Source organism: Ceratina calcarata, unplaced genomic scaffold, assembly GCF_001652005.2.
Source record: "Ceratina calcarata isolate Rehan_Ccalc_2016 unplaced genomic scaffold, ASM165200v1 scaffold379.2, whole genome shotgun sequence".
In the NCBI taxonomy this organism is placed as follows: Eukaryota; Metazoa; Arthropoda; class Insecta; order Hymenoptera; family Apidae; genus Ceratina; species Ceratina calcarata.
In genome coordinates this window covers 244,850-258,688 of record NW_017161115.1, presented here as the reverse complement: position 1 = coordinate 258,688, position 13,839 = coordinate 244,850, and the positions used below count along the sequence as shown (strand labels likewise).

The 13,839-nt window shown below is 45.1% G+C and overlaps 1 protein-coding gene across 1 annotated transcript in view; it reads right to left on the bottom strand.

Annotated features, from left to right (window-relative positions):
- Positions 1-13,839, bottom strand: part of Dora (zinc finger SWIM domain-containing dorado) — a 59,050-nt gene that overhangs the window by 4,343 nt on the left and 40,868 nt on the right. Inside the window, exons 3-18 of the mRNA XM_026814384.1 lie at positions 8,155-8,406; positions 6,165-6,340; positions 5,532-5,842; positions 3,725-5,315; positions 3,438-3,614; positions 3,194-3,380; positions 2,888-3,017; positions 2,662-2,818; positions 2,390-2,586; positions 1,783-2,275; positions 1,582-1,710; positions 1,305-1,518; positions 879-1,225; positions 697-804; positions 252-619; positions 24-173 (exon numbers count right to left, since the gene is read on the bottom strand). Of these exons, the coding sequence (XP_026670185.1) occupies positions 24-173; positions 252-619; positions 697-804; positions 879-1,225; positions 1,305-1,518; positions 1,582-1,710; positions 1,783-2,275; positions 2,390-2,586; positions 2,662-2,818; positions 2,888-3,017; positions 3,194-3,380; positions 3,438-3,614; positions 3,725-5,315; positions 5,532-5,842; positions 6,165-6,340; positions 8,155-8,406 (4,987 nt within the window). The remainder of the gene's footprint in view (positions 1-23; positions 174-251; positions 620-696; positions 805-878; positions 1,226-1,304; positions 1,519-1,581; positions 1,711-1,782; positions 2,276-2,389; positions 2,587-2,661; positions 2,819-2,887; positions 3,018-3,193; positions 3,381-3,437; positions 3,615-3,724; positions 5,316-5,531; positions 5,843-6,164; positions 6,341-8,154; positions 8,407-13,839) is intronic.

Genomic DNA, 13,839 nt, shown 5'->3' with positions numbered 1-13,839 from the left:
TCGACTGTACAAAGCAAACGTACCTCTTAATAGATTGTAGTCGTTCCTTAAACTGAACGTGACCTTCCGGAGTGATGTGGAACGCTGCCCTAGCTACGCAAACGACATTAACGAAGTCTTCGTATTCCCCTGCCGTCAAGTGGTATAATTTTTGATGCAAGCATTGAATGTACCTGCAATTTATAATGACCATCGTATTATTTATTAACATTCATTTTAAGAAAAACTAAGCACAAAAATGAGCAACTAACATTTGTTGACACTTGTGGACGAGAGGCGCCAGGAAGGCGGATCTTAAATGTTGAAGAACAAGAGACGGATTGTTCCTGGCGAGATAAAGCGCAGCTTCGAGAGCGACGTCGTGAAGGACGAACGGACTGACGATGCTGTTCACCGTGCAGATACAAAGCTGGTGCAGATACTGAGTGCCGAGACGTTTAGATACCCTCAATAACCATTTAACGTCTTCCCCATACGGAGGATTTCGCGCGTACTTTGCTTGAGGTCTGTCGTCGTGTACGCGGCGCGCTAGAGTCTCCAATGCTAACATACCAACGCGGTACGCCGCGACCAGGGCTCGAAGCTGCTGCTGGCTGAACGGCTGCGTTTGCCTGTGTACCTGCATTCCAAAATAAATTTAAAACACCATATCTTCGGATAATTAATTAAATAATGAAAATGTCGGCTAATTATTACCTGTGGCTGATTTCGAACCGTAGGCTGTATTATAGGCTGCGGCTGAACCATCGCGGTGCCGGGCATGTTGTTCTGTCCGGGAATCGGCCCAGCTACTCCTGCTTGGACCTGAAACACGATCACAGTTCGTTCAAACGTTGCTCTATTCGATCTGAAACCAAAAATCGTAACGAGGTACTTACATTGACTGGCATAGGTTGCTGCATGGTGAACAAATGATGAGTTCCCGGGGACGACGGCGGCTGGGGCGCGTAGTATTGCGGCATCGCCGGCGGTTGTGCCGGCTGCGCGGGATGGTGAGGATGTTGAGGATGCTGTGGGTGTTGCGGGTGCTGAGGGTGCTGTGGGTGCTGGGGATGCTGTGGGTGGCCCGGATGAGGTGGGAAAGCCGCATGATACATCTGCATGTGCGGCGGTGCTGGTGGCAGAGCCACCCTGTGAGATGGCATCGGACCACCGAACGTCGGGATTGAGTGGTGTGGGTGCACGAAGCTGTACGGACCGACTGCGTACGGCATACCCGGAACACCTGGAATCGAACATAGCGATTAGAACTTGTAATAATCTAGGAGCAAAGGTTGATTTTGTAATCAGAACAGAGAACGTACCCAAAGGTGCTAAAGTAGTTATAGTTGGATGCGTCGGATATGGTTGAGGCGGTGGTTGCGTGCTGGTTACGACGACCGCCTGAGTTGGACCAGGCATCATTTGTCCGCTGGTCATATCCACCGGAGGTCCGGATTCTACGAGCAGCACTCCATTCAAATCTATTTCCAAAGGATTATGTGGCATGTCGTCCAGACTCTCACCTCCAGGAGTTTGCTAAATAATTAAACATCAATTTGATCTCTCTCTCGTATCATTCTCCTACTAAATTATACTTACCCTGAGGTACAGCTCATACCAATATTTGGCTACTTGGAACAAGACTTCTGGATAAACGCCGCCTCCTTTCGCGGTGTTCTCGACCGTGATACAAGCTTTTTCCAACATCAGATCGCTCTGTTCCTTACACTGCAACAAAATCATGCATTTTAAAATATAATTCGTCTACCATCCGCGTGGATTAATTAAACCTGAAATTACCTGTAGAATGGCGCGCTGCACTTCGTTGGGGTTGAGAGCGTGGGCGTGCGGCAAGCAGGACAAGGCAAGTTCTGCCGCAGCTCGAACCATGTTGGGGTCACTTCCCCTGGACGATTTGTCGGCAATGCCAACAGCTTCTGGCGGTGTTAAGTGCCCCTCCCAGCTCTCGATGAGAAACCAAATGGCAGGCGCTCCGATCTCCATCGCCTGACCGGTTATCCAAGATACGTGGCTCGAGTAAGTGCGGCTCAGCCAGTTGGGAGTAACGCAATTATGAAGTCCCAGGGCATAGAGACCGAGCTGGAACGCACACATGTGCAGGGCCCTGTGAGGCCCGTGGTGATTCTGACTCGTGGACGCTTGCGTGAATAAGGAGGTGGAGCTGTTCCCACCGGCCTTCGCGAGAACGGTCTTCGCCAACTCGCACATAAAGTGGGCACCCGCTTCAGAAGGCTGATTAGGAATCGACGGAGACATCTTCTTGCTCTTATATCTAGAACAGAATTTTATAGAACTTTATCCATTAGTTCTTGCATTGTTCTCAATCTATATAATGTGAAAAAATTTGATCGCGAGTCGGTCTAGCACTAAAGGAAATACTACCGACCTTGTTTCCTTGGTTCTAGTAGGTACAGGTTGTTGAACGATCTGAGGCTGAACCGTGAGCGTACTCATTCCAGTCTCCAGCTCGGCGCTCGTGCTACTATGAGGCCTGCTGCTGGTACCGACAACGCTGTCACCATTGCCAGCATCCGTCCCGGCAAGAGGAGATGAGCACTCTTCGTCATGATGGTATCTCGTCATCTGAAACATGATTCGCTCATTTTGTCAACTGTTTCTATTAGGCAAGAATGCGTCGCTAGTGTTATGAATTTTTACATCGCTGTTGGTCGGAGGATTGGAGGTGTAGTAGCTGCTGAGGATTGGCGACTTGATCAATTGATGAACGTCCCGATCTAACAGTTTGTCCATTATCCTGGCCACTTTTGTGGATTCGTCCTTGTAGTGGACGAGTAGAGTGATGGCCAAATCTCCTCTGAAAATCGGATTTAGTAGAGTTCAAGTGAAACGGATGAACTGTTTGTATTATTATCGCGGTAGATACCTCTGACGTCTGGTTCCCTCGCAGAGCAGAGGATGATCGGCCTCGCAGACGTTCGCCTTCAAGCCGAGGGCAGCAACGGCCGCGTCGAAACCCAGGTTCTCGTCAACGTCTGGGGACAGGTGTTTTAGTCCTGCGAATCATTCCACAATCTTTTATCCCTCCGTCTACCCTATCTCAAACAGTAACTCTTTCTTGTCTGAAAGGAGATCTCGTTCGTCTTCGATTCGAACGCTGCACGCGACACTCTCATTTTACTCTTTCAAATAGTCAAAAAAGAATTAAGAATTTTAGGAATAAGACTCGTACTTGAGGTATTGAGCGCGTCGAATATGAAACTGGCCAGCATTATGGGAAGCAGCGCGTGACCCCTGGATCTGAGCAGCCCGTCCTTCAACTGTTCGGCTCTCTGTTGAACCATCGCCAATTCCAAAGGTCCAAGTGGAATTTTCTTCAACAATCCTACTAGTTCACTTTCCTGATGAGCTAATTTCACCTGAAATAATGATCGAATTTTAACAAATCCTTCGGTCTCGATTATGCGCAAGCCTACTTCAAGGGGTTTCGTGTTAGCCGGCGGCCTGGCCATCTCCAATCCGAACAGTCCGACCCTGAACGCCAGGTTGTAGTATTCCGGATTCTCGGCGAGCACCGTGCACAGAAAGCAACACTTGGCCAACGTCGCCGAGGCAAGGCACGTGAGCTGATGGGAAGCCGGGTTCACTTGTTGCTGAAACATCGTCGTTGTATTCGGTTACGTTCGGCGGAGGTTTTGACAGATTGGAACAGGGCCTTACTGAATTTCGAACAAACGAAACCAAGTCTTTCCAATGAATCTACCTTCTTCTTTTTCCCCTTAACCGGCACCGGAGGCTCGTCGATCATAAGATTCGGCGGGTTCGCCAGCAGCTCTTCGGCGAGTTGAACGCCGAGGATGCAAGCTTCTCTGGTGTGCCCATGGGCGTAGAGTCCTTCCGCCCTGGCGAACAGTATGTCCCAAGGATCCTCGGTTTTCATCAAGTTGCCCAGGACCGTACTTGCATTGACGGTGGACGAGGATTGCGGCTCGTTCTTAGAGTCTTTGCTCGCGGTGCCGTTCGCGTTCACAACAGCCTTCGGATCATAATAATAAACGTGGTACTCGTCGCCAGACGGGCTGTCGCTGCTCGACGACGAGCTCTCGTCCTTAGACGGCCTCCTGGAGGCATCCTTCTCCTGGTCACTCTCCTGCTCGCTCTTCGAGCTGCTCACCTTCGGCATTACCGTTCTCGCCTTTTCCCGGTAGTCGAGATTCGTCCTGCTGCATTTCGCTTCGCTAGCCTTGTTATTACTACTATCACTACTATCACTATGGGTTTCGGACGAGGCGTTTGAGCGATGCTTGTCCGATTCTTGAGCGTTCTTCAGACTTTCGTTACTGTTCGACGAGGACTCGCTGCCCCCGCCTTCTTGTGAATCCGTATCCCCGCACGCGTTCAATTGACCGCAAGACCTTCTGACCAGTACCATCGGTCGCTCGGCGATTTCCGGCATGTCGGTCTCGTTTTCGCAGAAACCCTCGGAGCTGACGCTGCTCCGGTTTCCATCGCCGCCACCGCCTCGCGAACACAGTCCCGAACACTCTCGCGGGTTTAATCGTCGCCTGTCCATGTAACTGAACTCCACCAGGCCGGAGCTCAGCGGACGTCGACAGTGGTGATGGGAAATCGACGAGGGCGGTTGGCAGTTCAAAACAGCCGCGCTAGAATTCACCTGATTCACCTCGGTTCTTGTATCGCCCGCGTGCCTGAAGCATGTGAACGGGCAATGGTACATCGGATTGCTGCCAGCTGTGTACGTAATGCCCGGCAGCGTGTATTCCTCCCAGTCGAGGTAACAAGCCTCGAGCGCTGACTTGAACCCAGTGAACACGGCCAGATCGTTTTTTAACGAGTCTTTGTGCCCGCTGCCGTTGTTCCTGTTGTGCGAGTTGTGCGTGACCGAACTCCCGCGGGTCTTCGTCACTTTGTCGATGATCTTCATGTGCCAAGCGGTGAACTGGCCATGCAACATCTCCCGCTCGGACGGCGACAGCCCCGGGTTCAATGCGGCCAACCGCCAGAGGACCACGATCTCGTCGCAAAGGGACGAACACGCGTGCTGCGAGGCGTGCACGTTGCTGTTCATGTTATGCTTGCCACCGTATCCTGTCCCGTTCAACAGTGCGACCTTCGTGTTGAACCACCAGACGAGAATCTGCTCGCATGCCATGCACTCCTCGGTGATGATCTCCAACAGAGGGATCGCGTTGCGATCGGTTCTCTTGAACATCTCACGTACGATCGACAGCAAGTTCCACATGCCCTCCGGCTCGCGACCTCGTAGTGGACGTAGCAGCGAGGACCATTCGGCCGCTGCTGGAGGCGCAGTGGTACTCAAGTAATTAACGTCGCTGCAATTATAAAGATAATCGATACAAGAATTTCATTGACGTAGTAAATCGTATAACAAGATTATTTATGAAAATTAGAAATTAACTCTTATAGAGTTTCATTCAATGATACATGTATTTTATTATATATTTTAGAAATTATCTCATTGTAAGATACATTTTACTGCAGATTTTTTATATCTCGTAGTAGGAAACTTGTGCGTCAATGATATTCACCTGAAGACGATGGGTGCGGGAACGCAGAACTTGATCAGGATCTTCTTGATGTTGTCGTGCAGGGTCTTCTCGTCTAAGTACCAGGACGTCTGGTCGTGTGCCGAGGCGCCTGCTGTCGGATCCGGGGCTCCGCAGTAGCTGTTGATCGTGCTTGGTTGCACCGACAGCAACTCGTCCAACAAACGTTGGGCAGTCGGCAGAATCTGTTGCGGCAGCTCGCTGATGAGATACTGAGCGAACTTCTGCAGTTGTTCCCGATGCAGGCGCGACAGGGACTCGCTAACCGGTGCTCTCAGGCACACCTGTGTCGGCTGAATACGGATACTACGAGTTAGACATGCTCCCTCGACCGCAACGATTAGAGTTCTTGGCTCGATTACAATTGCAAACTTCATTAACAAATTTAGTGAATAATTGTAGAGAGAATATCAATTATTATTTATTATAGAAATTTGGAAAATGAATTTTAGTTCGACTAAATACGAGAATGACCACTGTCTTACAGTGAATGCAAAGAAAGTTTTCATCAAATCAATAAATATTTGTTCAGCTCAAATGATGATTCTTATTGAAAGTGTATAAATAAGTAAATTTTTTAGCATGATTACTTTAAGGAATTTGTTGAGGGTTTACCAAGTGTATCCTATGAAGACAAACGGCGACCACGTGAGCGCACCAATAGGCCTTCGATGAGCACGTGCAGTTGCAGGATGTGATCTTCCGTCGATCGAACGTGACTGCGACGTTGAACTGTGACCTGACGCCGTTCATCACTCCCTGCGAGTTCACCGTCGCGCTCAGGTGAAATCCTGCTCGCAACACAACCGTTCGAATAAAAAATCCATCCTAGACAGAATTTACTCGTTTGGGAAGGTTGGATAAAAATGTAATTTCGAGACGGGCTAAGAAACAACGCCCCGGGTCGTGAATAGCAGAACGAAGGAGGAAGACGGCGACTTGTATCCGGAGCGCAGCGCAAATTAGCTCAAGGAAATTAACCGGCCGGGAACGGCTTGGTCAAACAATGAAATTAAGGATTAAATTTTCGCTAACAACAGCCTCGCTCTCTGCGTCTCGCGAATGTTCAACTGGAGACTTCACAATGAGACGTTTTACTGTTTGCGAATAGAACGTTAGATTGATATCCTTATTCCAATTAAGATTCATCGTCATTAAACGGAAGAGAAACTATAATTTTATAATTAGACTGCAGATTTTATGCATCGAAAAATCCAAAGAATATTACGTTTGAAGTAACATTAATATCTCATTTCTCAAACTATAAATGTTTGCCTTTATATAAAAATCTTTAGTAAAAAGTATTTTATTCAAAGTAACAGACATATTTCTCTGAAACCATTGGCTGAGAGAGTGGAAAGATAAATAGCAGGGGATTAACGAAAACACTTTTAGAGAACCTCGCGTTTGAACTCGGCTGGTTATTAGACTGATAACTCTCGCGCGCGTGGGACGAAGACTGGGTATCGCGATTCAAGCGTCTGAAAGTTGACCAGCTTCTTTATTCGTCCGACGAAAAGGGCCATTGTACGAAGTTCGTTCCCGAACGACGTACCTTCCAGCCGGGAGGCTTCCCCTTTGCACGGGAAACAAGACGGGATAGACGTAATTGGAAATCCGACCCTGACGTTCCCGCGTTCAAAATAATGTCGCGGAATTTCCTTTTTAGACGTTCGAATTAGAGTGTCAGAAAAACAAAGCAGACGAGAAACAGTCATACGTCGCTTTAAAATTGATCATTATGTTTCGTCAATATTTAAAAGGCAATTGAAAAGTCATTGGGCCACAGATTTTATGCATTTCGTGCAGACAATACATGGAATATCAGAAATTTTATAAGGATGGTTCACTGAACTCTGAACATGCGGAAGGTAATAAAAGTAGTAGAGAACGGATCACATTTTCTACATAAGCGTGCGAAATGGATTCAGAGTCCAATAAGCCGTCTGTACACATTGCACTGTTCAAACAGTAACAGGAATCTCCATTAATAGTTCCATTTCCAGTATTTTCACGCGACAACAAACAAGCTTTATTTTACATAAAAAACCACCGTCTATTAATATCATGTGACTGAAAATTCTGACGGGATAAGGCAAAGTTGAATTCGATTCGCCTGCGGCGCGCAGCGGTGAGCGACAGTAGTATCGGACGGTCGTGGACAGACGCGAGGAAGCAAAATAAAATACGCGCGATTTCACAGATTCATGCAAAGGCACACTTCCCTTTCATTCATACCTCGACTCGATTTGATCATCCGAACAATAAAAAACCATTAATAAATGAATGTATGAAATATTATAAATAAACTGGAGATGGATTTATGAAAAATAAAACATATTTATAGCCGTCAGGATTTAAAATTAAAATTTCTCTTATTTAACCAGCGCGATGCGCATTCATTTTTTATATTTTTATGCATCCGGTGCTCCGTTTATATTTTCTGCCTGTTCGATCATTTTTATGAATGCATAAAAATAACATAAAATAAAATAAAATAAAATAAAGCAGATCCGTGTTTAATTATAATGACGCATGCCATTTTCCAACCTTTACTACAGAATTAAAATGCATTTATCGCGAAGTATGATTTAAATCCGCTTACCGATTTGCAGCGGGTCTTTGACGCATCTCGACCGAAAGAAGTGTTCGCCGCGTTGAAATTCGTCCGCGCTGCCGTTTGCCAAACACGAGTACAGCCTGATGTCTTCCTCGTTGTCCGGGAAGCTCCAAAACGCTATCCTCAGCTGAAGCTGTTCCGGCACCGGCGGATAAACGTGTTCCACCAGCTCGAACGGTATATGCGAGGCGACACATCGCGCCGCGAGCTCGCACAACGTCGGCACCGTCTGTCCATCTGTAAAAACGAATTACGAGTTTCAAAACGATCCTCATGCTGTTCTTACGCTTATCTAAAATCCAGAGACAATCCCGTGGCACCGAGACGGTTTAAATTTGTAATTTAAATTGGATTCAATTAGAATCGATTCACGTCTCAGGGCAACGTTCCTCCTCTCTTTATTTCTCTTTTTCGTCAGAGCTAGCCTTAATGAGCGCGATAATGAGAGCGACTCATTAACAATTTCAAACGGCTGTTACGTAATTGCGTTGGCCGTTAGGTCGGCCGAAAACGGTGCTACCGTTCATCCGGCATTTTAATGACTCACTTCTCTGTCCGAGGATATTTCGACGGACGACGAATTTCGTCGATACGGCAGCCAGGCGACAACAACGAGTCGTTAAATGAACCTAATTTGAATTAACCCTCGACATCGGTGCCGGTAACTTCCGCGGGGGCGAAACCAGCCCTCGGAGGCGACGTGTCTAATTGCCCGTTTCGATGGACACTCCGCATCTCACGAGTTTGTACATCGCTTCACGCCGAGTGGTAAAAACAATAAAATCAACTGACGTCCTGATCGACGGTCATACTTCGACTTCCAGTTATGAGTTTTGAGACACAGAATTTTATTATATGATTTATTATAAAACATCTCATTACGATTGTTTCATGTATTTAACACTAGATTATACCTATTTTGCCTGACATTAGTCAACTCGACTTAAATCAAAATTGAAGTTTTTTAAAAAAATAAAATCTTATTTTAAAGAAACATCATTGGAGACAATCTGTTCTTAAAATACATTCTCCGCAGATTTTTTTATTACATTTAGCACAGAAGCAATTATTTCTATTTCTTAATTTTTATTTTGCATGATACTTGAACTTCGAGTCTCGAACAATGAGTCTCTTTGGCAGTCTAGTGTTAATGACTTAGTATAACGTTTCAATTTGGAACGTTCATCGGATTGTTTGATAGACAATAAGATGACCGTTTGACGGAGACAGCTTTTGCCGAGTTTCACGTAGTAAATTCCCAGGGAAACGTAACCAACACCATATTGATTTTCCTTATGCGAGGCGTAAGTTTGTGCTCCGAAGGAGGCCATGTGTAACTCTACGCGGAAAATAAAAGCGACAAATCGATGCGCGGGAGCAATTTATCGTGCGACCGCGTTTAAAAACACGCCGTACACGGAACAGCTACGCGATTGATCGTTTCGCATCGATAACAGAGTCCGCGATGATGAAAAGTGGTCGCCCCGGTCGATTCGTTGAAATAGGAAATATCCCGTGCCGCTCCGATAGATTTTAATGCCGACGGAACGGACAGGGGGATTTGTAAAAAATCTCGGTACGGAGGCAAGCCCGGGATTCCCGGTACTTTGCAAAAAAATTTCCATTACTCCTCCCCTTTTGTTTTTCCTGCAAATGTTTGGCCGATCGATCGCGAAAACCTTCCCCGACGCGTGCCGACGACCCAAAACCTTCCACCCGTGCCTCTTTGAATTTTACGACCCAGCCATCTCGCTTTACGATTTTCCCATAATTTTTTAACGCCACCGTTTCCCTCTTCTAATTTTCCAGCGAGGAGCGAAAATTCTTAGAATAAAGAAGGCTGAGAAAAAGAGATTTCAAGATGATCTAGATTCCAATTTAAACCTAGAACCCGATGTCGAGTCTTAAACGCGTTTCCCTGTAAAGAATCGCTGAAACCGGTAAGACCGTACCATTTTCTGATTTACGGACGCTCGCTAATCAAATAAAAATCGAATTTCAATTAATGATTGGCCGGACCACGCCGTAACGTGATTGCCGAGCATATTGAGCGAGCTAGCAGCCGCGCGAGCACAATAAAGCTTCTGTCTTGGCGGAAGGATAGAGACAGCGCGGCCTGTTCACGCGTGGATCCGGTAAATGGGATTAAAACGATAGAACGCGTTCTCTGCCCGTAAGGATCCACCCCTGCTCGTCGTTAATCCCTCTTGCAGTAGAAATTTTACACGTATTCGTGCCATAATGCCAACAACTAAAGATATTTTTCGATAGGAAACACGATTTTGCTATAACAGATTATAATTTTAAATATTGACAAGTTTGAAGAAAGCTCGTTTCTGAAATGATCGTTCACGTTGTCCCAGTGGAAATGCGATTTATTGAATATGTTCTAAATTTATTCTGTAATTTTATAGGATTTATTACACGGTTTTGGTTGCATGATTTATTATGCTGTTTTAATTGAGATATAATCTAATTTCGAATCAGACTCTACGATAGACAATAAGGATTTGAAAGTGTCGTATAGACAAGGGTGTGTATTTTCTTTAAGAAAATAGATCTGAGAACGAAAGTATCCAGAATTAAAAAACATAAATTGAGATTGCCATTCTGCAGAATTTAATTAGAAGCCGTATAAGAAGTAAAAGCAATATCGAGGAATGGACAATTCCCGATTCGAAAAAATTCCAATCGATTATCGGATTTTCTTATCAAGATTCCCCGGATAGCCTCGCCTCTTCTAAAGAAATTTCTCTCCACCGTCAAAAACCCGTCCGTGCGGACGACTTCCGATTCAACTGTTCCTAAGAAAAGTTATTCGAAAAATTTAGTAGCGGTAAATCATGAGGAGCCGCGTCCTCGCGTGGGCATCGGAATCACCGAAATACGCGCACGTACCGCCTCTAAATTCTCTATTAAGTTGAACCTTTCGAAACTCGTGAAAAGGATCATCCTGGCTATCCTGCTCGCCAGAGCGCTGATAAATCCTACTCGCAAATTGCCGTCACGTCGTTTCAACGAGGGAAAAAATGCGGAGAGCTGCTGAGAAATTTATTCGCAAGCTGAGAGACTGATCTCCTGTTTAGTTCTACGAGGGATAAAAATGCTGATCAAACGCGCATACGGGCAAGAGTATACTTTCTTTCCATCGAGCATTTCTCCCACGCACCTGTCCCGCCTGCACGAGATCATGATTAGATCCTCTTTCCAGAGGCGTTTCGATATCATCGGCAATTTTTATAATTCGCTGCACGTCCGGCTGTGAAAAATAATTCACGAGTGACTCGTAGCCAAAAATTTCGCCGGGATCGAAAACGTCGAGGTGGACCGGGCGATTTTTCACGAAGGCGAGAGGTACAAATTGCGGGAGGGAAGTTTTCGCAACTGGGAAACGGCTCACGGAACTTGGCTGGCTCGCGTCGCCAGCAGATTGCGCGGTTTTCTGCTTTGATAAACTGTAATTTCGGTTCGTTTCCCGACGATCGAAGCCGCAACTTCCCGTCAGGGACAGACCTTACGAGAATCAGCGGCGACGGGTTTAACAATTTTCACGCTTTTTCAGAAACTACTTCGCTCACGAAATTGGAAAAATTCTTTACGACTGAACCGGACACCTTCTATCGTACGATGCTGATTTCTAAAATGTCTAAATGTATGAAACGCACGAAACAAAAATAATTTTCAATTTTAATACAAATTCTTTTATTTAGAATACAAATTTGAGTGCAAATTCTTTTATTTATTCTGTACCCTCCTTGGGGAAAATGGTTGGAGTGCAAAAAACCAAACATTTTATGTTGTACGATATTAATTCCTGAAACGTGGAACATGCAAACCAAAAATGATTTTCAACTTAAATACGTATTACTCCTTCTAACTTTCCTTTACAAAATTTCGTAGAGCGGCTGGGTGCTCCCCGAGGGAAGAGCTTGGGACGCAAAGGGTTAAAACGTTGTACACGATACAACGATGGACCTCGAGGTGAGAAACAAGAAGAACCCGGACGATTTTCTCGTTGCACGATAACGAGAACGAATGCGCTCCGGACGATCCGGCGCGTCGTCGTTTTATTTTGCATTTCAAATAACCGAGCGCGCGTGGGAGCTCGCGTGAAAGAGCGAATCAAAATTTCGTGACGGGGCAGGAACTTTCCTGCCCGGACGCCGCGCCGTTGTTCCCCCGGCTGCGTCGTAAATTAAATATGATTCATGGACATGGTTCGCCGTTAAAAACTTACCCGGGTAAGAAAGATGGCAACCCGCCTTGCCATCTTGAATCTACGAGATTATCCCCGCGAAACTTTTTTAACGGCTCCCATTCTCAACTACCCTTTACCGATTCCTCTTACAAAAGTTGTCGATTCTACATAACCAATCAAATTCCACTTATAAACGAATAAAAGGATTACTACTGTTTTAACAGCCGAGCGCTTAAAAAATGTACGTATTAACAATTTAAATGTAATTTGAACCTTAGAACAAATGATTTACATGAAATATGAAATTTTACGTATAGAAAATGAAGAGTAGATTGACTATTAGGTACATTCGATTTTAATATTATTAATTATTATACTGTTTTATTATTATTAATTATTATACTATTAATAATATCAATTTTAATATTATTAATTATTATTCAATTTTAATATTATTAATTATTATTCAATTTTAATAATATTAAAGCACACATAGAACAACTATTTTCAAGGATCTCAGAAAACACCTATTTTCGTTTATAAGGATCCTGGATCATTATTGACTTTGTTCCAAGGCGAACAAAGAGTTGTGATCGTCGCGGGTGGAAATTAACGGGACACGACGATCGTGCTACCGGTGTCAGGAAGTAGTGCATAAAACGTAACTCTATACTGTGTACACTGTTTGCAACAACGTTCCATTGGCGCGACACGCGAGATCACGCCCGGCCACGTAATATCACAATGCCGTACGTACGTACGCCGCCGGTTGTAAACATACGCACGAGTCTCGCAGATCTGTAGAACGTAAAGCTGCCACGATAATGCATTGCGTGTATGTACCAACGATAGAAGGAAAAACAACCGGAAGGAAAAACCGATGAGACAAAGACGATGAAAAATTAAGCGAACTATACACACTTGCCTCGCCGTTCCTACCCTATGTATCTCATCTATATTATCGTCTATAACTTTCAGAATTTATTATTAGGTGAAGTAAAAAGTTCTGAGCCTTTTTTGTCTTTATTTCGACGATGAAATTGACTTCTTGAGACCAGCCTTATGCAAATGGTTCCAAACGGTTTTCTGGTTAATCTTCAGTTCCTGGGCAATAAAATCAGTGCTCGCATGCCGGTCTGACTCGACGATTTCCATGATTTTATCAACGTTTTCGACGATTGGCCTACCAGAGCGTGTCTCATCTTCGACGTCCATATTACCAGAACGGAAACGTTGGAACTACCGCTTTGCTATTGCATTCGATACTGTATTCGATTCATAAACAGCACAAATTTTTTTGGCCGCCTGCATCGCTTTTTCCCCTTGGTCGTAGTGGTACTGAATAATGTATCGAATTTTCTCGTTTTTTACCTCCACTTTGGAACGCACAAACACACAACTGGATTCACTCATCAAAAAATTGTCACAAGACTTTTTTTAAGGCGTTATGTCGCCTTTAATTTGCCGTATAG